This window comes from Perna viridis, chromosome 2 (genome assembly GCF_037379345.1).
Source record: "Perna viridis isolate PV_CMFRI_1.1 ecotype Kerala chromosome 2, ASM3737934v1, whole genome shotgun sequence".
Lineage (NCBI taxonomy): Eukaryota > Metazoa > Mollusca > Bivalvia > Mytilida > Mytilidae > Perna > Perna viridis.
Genome location: NC_142446.1, coordinates 50,183,454 through 50,192,683, shown reverse-complemented (window position 1 = coordinate 50,192,683; position 9,230 = coordinate 50,183,454). Strand labels below are relative to the sequence as shown.

The 9,230-nt window shown below is 31.5% G+C and overlaps 2 protein-coding genes across 2 annotated transcripts; both read right to left on the bottom strand.

Annotated features, from left to right (window-relative positions):
- Positions 1-925: 925 nt before the first annotated feature.
- LOC148625620 (protein crumbs homolog 1-like) lies at positions 926-3,187 on the bottom strand. Its single transcript, XM_088569256.1, has 3 exons — positions 3,078-3,187; positions 2,305-2,415; positions 926-1,114 (listed from the first exon to the last, which is right to left on the bottom strand). The coding sequence occupies exons 1-3, from the start codon at positions 3,121-3,123 to the stop codon at positions 1,002-1,004; spliced, it is 270 nt and encodes an 89-aa protein (XP_088425382.1). The 5' UTR covers positions 3,124-3,187; the 3' UTR covers positions 926-1,001.
- A 237-nt stretch (positions 3,188-3,424) lies between these two features.
- On the bottom strand, positions 3,425-5,402 carry LOC148625619 (protein crumbs homolog 1-like). The gene is made up of 4 exons (XM_088571062.1): positions 5,361-5,402; positions 4,972-5,089; positions 3,722-3,835; positions 3,425-3,552 (listed from the first exon to the last, which is right to left on the bottom strand). Exons 2-4 carry the CDS (start codon positions 5,054-5,056, stop codon positions 3,425-3,427), a joined length of 327 nt encoding a protein of 108 aa, XP_088427188.1. The 5' UTR covers positions 5,057-5,089; positions 5,361-5,402.
- Positions 5,403-9,230: the final 3,828 nt, after the last annotated feature.

Below are 9,230 nucleotides of genomic sequence, written 5' to 3'. Positions count from 1 at the left end.
TCTATTGAAAAATAACAAATTTTCCATGTGCATATTGTTTATTGCGCGAAGTGCAAAATTTTTGTCATAGTCAATTCTTATACATAAATTTTAAAACATATTTTCATCTTTAAACATGAGAAAAATAGCTCGAAGTTTAACTGAATAGGAGCGTATCAATATTTTTTTATCCATTGAGATATAACAAAATTATTTTAACCAATCATATTACAGTATTTATTTCAAATAATCTATTAGAAAATGGTACTTATTCGGTTTTTTTTTTTTTTTTTATAAATTAACAGTTAATAAACACCTTCACTAAATGAGACAGCACACAGTGTCTACATTCGCGCCTTTCATTCTTTGTGCATGTAAGACGTTTCTAATTGGTATTATATATTCTTGTGCATATATAATTGTGCAAAAATTAGAAAGAAATTATCTATGAAAACAATTCAATTATCTGCTTCTAAAACGAAATTGAACTTAAAGGTATAACTAATGCACATTATTTGTTAATGTCTCGTATTTGTTGGAGGATTGTTAATATCAGGACAATAAATTTCTGTATTTTACCTTGTGTTAATAATGGTGGAAATACTTGTTATATAACAACGTTCTATGCACTCATGAGTACAATTATTGATACATGCGCTCACAAATTTATAATCTCATGAAAAACATATCGAAACTATGAGATGAAAGTATATCGAAACTAAAAAATCGTATTTTTTGCAACTTAAGTGACCAACAGTGTTATCGGCACTTGATATAACGATAGTTTATCTCTAACATGGTCTGGTTGGTTAATATTTTTTCGTTCTATTTCATAGGTGTAATTTTACCATGTGATTGTTTAGTAATTGACGTTGTTTATCGAGTATCTTGTTAAATTGAAATTTAACAAGGAGTGAGCAATTTTTTTGGCAAACCTAACGAGATATTTAGAGTGCACCATGCAATTGAGGCTTTTTCTTCATAAACAAAAAAAAATGACATTATTTTATTAAAATTCAACTTTAGATTTTACTATGTTTACAGGCTCTACTAGTACATATACAAGTAAATCCATTTATCCCATCTTTACAAGTACTTCCGTTCTGACAGGGCTGTGATGCACATTCGTCAACATCTAAACAAATAAACAAAAAAAACTATAGCGACGATTCCAACTACACATTATTTATCTTGTTAATAGTTTCAACGTTAATATTGTTTGGTACATACACTTGTTTCTGTATTAATATTAAATAAACATAGAGTCTAACATCCCGAAGTCACATCTAAATAGTTTCATTCTTTATAAATAGCAATGTTCTTCTTTTTAATATCGATGATTTAATATGTGTTCAATAAATCTTTCAAACAAGTTTCAACTTGAAATTTTTAATTACTACAGACTGGGTCTATGTTGTTTACGTAACAGTGCACCTCAATGGCATCTTTAAGTGCTTTCTTTGGTTTTACCGGTATTGTGTTGTCACAGAATTTGTTTTTATTTGTATCTTTAATATTACCACTAGATCTCATGCTTGGTAGTCAAAATGTCTTACTCAGTGCATTTCCAAGATATAACTTAAATGATGGTACAATATTCGTAGAACTGTATCACAAGACTAATCTGAATAAATTATACTGAATTTGTTCAATTTCGGTTATCTTCCTCCTACTTGTTGAATTGGTATAATACAATTCTATACATATTCAGTTTTTTGCATTTTACTTAATATTTAGTACATGAGTTTTCATATAATATACATTTTGGTCACGAAATATTTAAACAGATAGTAAACAATTATTCATTTTTTTAAATAACTGCGACAAGCTGTTTGGGAAATATACGTTATTCTTATACGGTCAGTATTGAGATGCGTAAGTATATGTCCAATTAGTTCAGTATATGTTACATGGCTAATAAATTTTAGAGGCATAAACAGCTTAGCAAAGATTAAACGGGCGTTAAAGCCATTAATTAATTTTATAACACTGACACATTTTTATGAAGAAGGATAAAATTAAGAGAGATAATGAAATAAAAAGGACGTTCGTAATATTTATTTCGATCTTCAAATCTTATCCGAACGTTAAAAGCGTTTACAGTTCATAGAACTTTGAAAGACACAAAGAAACACCGACAACACGTGTACAGCACATCGAATATTTCTTGTATACTATTAATATTTTGATTTCAATCTTCCAATATATTTGGTTATTATGCTGCTGATAAGAGGTTACTCCTTGAGCCACATGCACAGCCTATCGAAATTTGCAATAAATATGATTGAAATATGTTAATTTCATCTCAAAACGGTGTCTACAAACCAATGTTACAGTTTGTTCCACTATATCCAGCTTTACAGTCACATCGATATCCATTCACCAAATCTTTACACTGTCCATGAATACATGGGCTACTGACACATTCATTTTCATCTAAAAAAATAAAATAAAATAAAAAAAAACTTGTGTGGTATTATCGGTTTACTTTTTAGAGGTTAACACATCGCTGTTGTTTTTTTAGACATTCAATATTCTTTTGTTTTCACTTTAGTCGGCTTGATATACATATTTCTCTCAAATTGTCACTGAAAAAATTATGAAAATGAAAAAATATAAAAGGCTATTAACCATTTAAGCTGATACCCATCGTAATAATTTATCAGTAACATGATAAGAGTTTCTAAATATGTAGAGGAAACTTACCATTACCCTAACCGGTACATCCGGTCCATTTTCCCAGTTTTAGTTGAGTCTGGGTTGTTCATTTATAAAATTTACAAAATTGATTTAAATAAATTATACTGAATTGTTCAGTTTTACCTTTTTTGCCTTCTGACAGAATAAATGCAAATTACTCAAACCATTTTCACACACTTTATGTCTTTATACATATAGTATGTGTTCATAAGCATATTTTTACATGTACATATCTAGATATACTGGATGGATTTTTAATGGCCTGGCAAACATGTTTTACTTCAATACTTGTGTGAAGCTTTATATACATGTAAGTTTATGGTCGAGATGATTTAATTAATGTTTTAATTTGTAATGTGGAAATAGCAACACAGCTATATAGTTTTTCATATTCTAACCTATTTTACAATGTACTCCCGAATATCCCGGCTCACACTGACACATATAACCATTGATTTGATCTGTACAGTTTCCGCCATTTTTACAAGGGGTGCTTGCACACTCGTCAATATCTTAAAATATATGAAAAACATATTTTCAACTTTTACATTTCAACAATACACTAACATGTTATAACATTATTAATATAGATATGCTACCATATCGCTTTAATAAAAGCTTCACAAAATCAGAAGATCTTTCTACTGAATCTACTTAAAAATTTTAACATCAATTTCAACATGATATTCCGAGATATCCAATGAAATATAAAGTGGTTAGTCACTACTTGTCCCCAATAAAAACACTATGATAAAAAATCTGTTTGACATTCATGACCAGAGTATCCTGGAATACACTGGCAGGTATAACTGTTGACTCCATCAATACAAGTACCACCATGTTCACATGAATTTTTGCTACAATCATCTATATCTGTAAAAAATGTATACTCAATTCGTCAGAAATTTAAAGGATGAATTGAAATATTTTTTTTCTTTTCAATTATTGCAAATAGCATTTATACGAGTCAAACATTCTAACATATACATTTAATTTTTTTATTTAAAAAAATATATTTTACTATTGCATTCCTGGTGCATACCTATATGACAAGAATCTCCAGAATATCCTGGCTCACAGGTACATCGGTAACTATTAACCAGGTCTGTACATGTTCCACCATGAAGACAAGGGTTAGACTGACATTCGTCTATTTCTGTGAACAAGGTGTGAATAAACAACATTTAGTCAAGAGACTATGGTAGTAGTAAATATTTAATACTTCTAAAATAAATTGTTTTATAATCTTCACCGAATAATTAAGACTCATAATATTAACACTCGCTCTATGCTGTTCATTCTTCTTGCGTGTAAGACGTTTACAGTTGGTATTGCGTAAACATTATCTAAAGCTAAAACCGAAGAGTTTACATAACATGGAACAGTATTCAATAATTAATTTTGAGCCTTTTTGAGACATTGAATCTTTAAAGTGAGATAGTTCGGTCTCTTTAACTGACATAATTCAAAAGTCCCTTCCCACATTCCCGACTTTGATTTCTTTTTTTTTAAGCAAAGGGAAGTAACGTCTTAACCTACAGAAAGGATCACTGTCCAATTTGAGCAATGAACAGTAGTAGACTATTAGATTTATTTGGGCAGTGGTAAGTACTTGGAAACCATTCGATAAATCATTTTAAACTAGGTTGTCTTATGTTGGTTGGTTACGTCCCTTCGAAAAACTTGCTAAAATGGCTTGAATTCCGTAAATATGAAAAAAGGAGTATTGTCGACAGAGAAATTTGATATCAGCATGTCGTTTATACTTTATTTGAAAAAAAAAATCGCATCAAATATTCTATTTATCAAATTTTCGTTTCTTTCTTCCTACTGAGTGCAGTTTCTGAGGAACAAGAATAAGAAGTGATATAATCGTAAGTTAAAAAGAAATTATCTTTTATCATTTAAGAAGTAACCTTTGATGATTTTTTATGATTAAAAAATTGAACTAATAGTTATAACCGCTACACATTTGTTAACGTTTTTCTTGTATTAGTTCAAAGTTGGTTCATACAAGGACAATGCATTGCTATGTTTCACCTGCGTTGCTAATTGTCAAAATACTCACTCATTAAATCACTCCGTTCTTTGTCAATATTTTTAAATACTTGCGTTCACCAACAATTATATTAAATATATTTTGGGGAAAATATACGGTGTTAATATTTCAAAACTTAATTTTTTTTAAATCTTTGAAACCTGAGTGACCAATAATTCTCATCAAGTAGTGCTTACGTTTCTTATATACAAAAGTGAAAAAGGCAAGGTTAGACTAAGAAAACAAGAACGAACCTGTATTGCACATATTGCCAGTATACCCAGGACAGAATACACTCATAATTCTGTGTCGACCCTCTTCTGTTACAAGTCCCACCATGACGACAAGGTGTACTTGCACATGGATCAGTATCTAAATAAAACACGTCTTGAATTTTTCGCGTATTTGTCAATAACGAAATAAACATTGAAATTCAGAGCATGTTTTGAGACATTTTGGATAGACCGTCACCATAAAAACTAAAAAAAAAAAAAAAACAATAAGAAAAACAATTTCAACAAAAAATATATATGGATATGATGATATGAAGGAGTTTTTATTCGCAGAGTACAGCCACACACATTAAGCATATATACGATAGTAACTACGGCTTATAGAAATAGATCGTTTAACTTTCACTTACCCCAAGCCATGTAGGTGAAGCAATATGTATTACTTAGCTGGCTGAAATAAATCAAACAGAGTTTTGAATTGCATTGACCACTTTTACATGTAGAATTATTCATTATTCAAGCGAGACAAAGGTCATAGATTTTATTGATTTTAACAGATAATTCTAATTAATTAAAACTGTTTTTATTATTACCCTGATGTATCTTCAGCCATTCCACAAAGAATATTATCTCCTTTTTGTGAAGCTTTCGTGCTCCATTGAAGGCTCCAATAAACAACTTCAGGCCTGGATTTGTCTGGAAACGGACCAGTGTACGTCATACCAGGCAGGCTCGTCAGAGATATTGCCGTGACACTTGACAAAATAAAATAACTATACTTTGTAGAACATTTGCTAGAATTTTTTCATAAATAGCATACACTTTTTTTTAATTTTTGTTACAATTGATATTATTCAATCTTAGAAGAAGTGTTGCTATTAGATACTTCCGAATCGTTACAAAAACTAGCTCAAAAGTAGAAACAAACTAGCCCAATCCATGTCTGGACCTGCGTCGCACTGCAGCTGTGATTTATAGCTGCTTGCTGGTAAAAATACAACAGAGGAGGTGTGACGGACGGAGATACGGAAACACAGGACATGATTCCGATGAAAAATTAGCGAATCAAAATTTCCTGAAAATATGCACAACAACATATGGTGTTCTTGTGACATAACAAGTTTTATGATATTATGTTGGTTGGTTTAAGAGGAGTTACAATGTCAAGCTGATACATAGTGATTTTCAGAAAATATCTCTAAGTTCAAAGGGGAATAACTCCCATGAAAATTAGAGAATCAAAATTCTCTGATAGTATACACAACTGCATATAGTATTTTTGCTACATACCATTCATTTGAGAATTTTACAGATACATGATGAATTTCGGTTATTGTTTAAAGTTCAAAGGGCAATAAATTACTTAGTTCAAAGGAGCATAACTCCCATACAAATAGAGAACTCCCTGATAATTTACTACATATCGTGTTCTTGCTACATATCAAGTTTCAGGAATTTCTGTTGAGTAGTTTCAGATGAGTTGCGATGAAAGGCTGTAGTGTAAAGGACGGACGGACGGAGTGAGCCAACTCCTAGACCTGCTTTCGCCTTTGGCGACGCAGTTAATAATAAGAGGATACAAGACTGCGTTAAAGACAGAGACATTTTACTTTCACCCCTTTTTACTTATTTCTTTGTTTTTTAATTTTATTTTTCCTCATTTAAGTACACACCGAATCTACTTACTTAGCTTTTTTGTTTCGTACGTTTGAAGCATATAATTTTGTTGTAACGTTGGCGTGGGCAGCAATAGGTATACGGCTCCCCTCAGCAGGTGAAGGTGGAACAAACATTGGTCGCCAATTGCAAGCTAATGGTTTCTTAACAATATGTATTAAAAACTGTAAAGAAATAACAAAATGATTTAGATCGACTTTTTTGCTCTGTTCAAAATAAATAAATGATATTACTCTTAATAAAGATTTGTGTAAAACTTAAAACAAAACATTATAACATCCTTGTGTCTGAATAAAATCCAAATACGGCTTAATTTGTTTGTAATATACCTGCAGTGGAACAGCTGAAATGGGAGTTGTTGTGTTATAAGTTTTATTCCCGATTATCATTGGTGTTCGGGCAAAGTCTTCTATTGTCAGTGCAGCTGCGTACCATCCGTCATCCTTAAAGTTTATGTTGTCGGCGTCAAAAGACAAGGTACATGTATCCTTTAAAATAATAGGAAACAAAACAAGGAGAAAAAATAAATTGAACAACGTAAAATCAAATAAGTTTATTGCCAACTATTTTTTTATTCACATTAATGCCCTAAACATTTGTTAAGGAGTAATCAAGGGAACCAAGGTTATAGCGGTAATCAAAAGAATGTAATCCAGGGACAAAGACCAGACATGGAAAACAGACATACACAACAAAGAACATAAAGTAACTAAAATCATACATACGAAGTAACAAAAGTAAATGAGCAACTCGGACTCCACTAAAAACTGGTAGCATGGACCAGGTGCACCGGTAGGGTAAGCGTCCTCTGCTTTTCTAGAAACAACCGCCGAGTTGCTCATAAAAAGTCAAGTCCGGGGTAGGCAAACGAGGGAAGGAAAACTATGACCTATAAAACTATAAAACTAAGGGGTTAACACAAACTTTATCGGTTAAGCGACCTTTATTAGATTTAGCTATTTATTTTGATTTCATTTTTGTGATACATGTATTTATCATACCTTATTTTTAAACCCATTAAATCATCAACTCAAAAACGGTATGAAAATAAATTATTGAGGAATAAAAGCAACGAATGATATGTTTGTATTATCACACCTCATCAAGGGTAGCGACAGGAACATTATCACAAATCGCATGGCATTCATCATCGATGGCCCATCGACACCTAATGTTGTCACCATCGGGGTCAACCATAGGGATTACTACTTCGTGCCGACATTCAAACTGTAATCTGTACGAAATTATTTATTACAAAAAATAAATGTAGTTGCAATACACAAAACACGTAGAATCAACAGTAATACATAATGTACAGTAACCGGAATGAAATATAAAGTTTGAAACTGATTAATCTTGATGGTCTACCTAAAGTTTATGTTACGGTCGTTCATTCCTTTTCCCTAATATTAAGTAATTAAGTCTAATATTAAGTCCACATAAAATTCAGACACTACCAGTGGTTAAGTGATTCATGGTCAAGACAAACACACCAAACAAAGGATGCTTTTTGTTTACATATGCTATACTTTCACACAACAACCTTTTCTGCATTCAGATTTGGACGTTTTAGAAAATCATACATTTATCTCCCACTATAAGCAACCAAATGAAGCCAAATCAAGAACGATAACTCTATGTGCAAATTCAATGTACAATCTATATAATTTTTATCTCAAAAGCGCAACAACCTAAGACATGGTTACATGATCTGTTACTGTGTCTGAACAAGAAATAAAACTGAATTTGACGGGTTTTTGACATGCATGAATCACCTCCTGTCTGATTTTTAGAAAAAAATTACATTTAATTGTTTGAAGACTAATTTGTAAAGTTATCTTAGATTAAAGACTCTTTTCTATGGATGTCATTTTTTTTTACAGTGTATCAAACTTACGTATATAGAGGTTTACTAGCCGTAACTGGACTGTTATTTGGAGTGTCTGTATCACTACGGTTATTAAGGTTAACTATCGTTTGTAGATTCCAGGCGCCATCGTGATTACTGAACGGGACGGCAAGTGTCATCCACATGGCCCCAGTATAACTAACAGTAACAGGAAAGACGGCAATGTTAAAAAAATATATATTTTCAATGTAACATTCATTTATTATTTGTTCAGTTTTATTGTCCGTACATCTTAAAATTGATTTATAACTTACCGAGTAAAACAAACATTTAGCGCTATTGCTTGTCACGTCGATTTTGTGTTAACTTTGAAAAAAAAGATATTTGCACAAATTTACATCTTGATAAATACATAAAGAAAAGAAATGGAATTACATGTTTCTAAATTCATGTGCGTATTTATTCAATAGGTTATGTAGCTTTGGTACAATATCGTTACATTTACTTTACTTTACAAATTAGGTAAATAGCTCTATAAACGTAACACTTATTTAATATGAACAACATCCTTAAATCGTAATTACCTGACTGTGTAGGGTCCATTTCCGTTGAAGGGGTAGATAAAAGTATTTTCTCCCTGTTCCCAATTTTCAGCTATATCCGCGGCTGTACAAGTGTAGAAAACAGATCCAACAGGTTGCTTTATCCCACATCCATCAACACATTTCCAATCTTTATCGCCTATAAAGCTTCC

Excerpts from the sequence above, each read along its gene's own strand:
- LOC148625619 (XM_088571062.1), bottom strand. The coding sequence starts at position 5,056 with ATGGTGGGACTTGTAACAGAAGAGGGTCGACACAGAATTATGAGTGTA. Across the intron at positions 3,836-4,971 it reads TGGCAATATGTGCAATACAG|AAATAGACGAATGTCAGTCT; the intron begins GTTCGTTCTTGT and ends CCTTGTTCACAG. Across the intron at positions 3,553-3,721 it reads TGGAGATTCTTGTCATATAG|ATATAGATGATTGTAGCAAA; the intron begins GTATGCACCAGG and ends CATTTTTTACAG.
- LOC148625620 (XM_088569256.1), bottom strand. The coding sequence starts at position 3,123 with ATGTGTCAGTGTGAGCCGGGATATTCGGGAGTACATTGTAAAATAG. Across the intron at positions 2,416-3,077 it reads GGGAGTACATTGTAAAATAG|ATGAAAATGAATGTGTCAGT; the intron begins GTTAGAATATGA and ends TTATTTTTTTAG. Across the intron at positions 1,115-2,304 it reads TGGAACAAACTGTAACATTG|ATGTTGACGAATGTGCATCA; the intron begins GTTTGTAGACAC and ends TTATTTGTTTAG.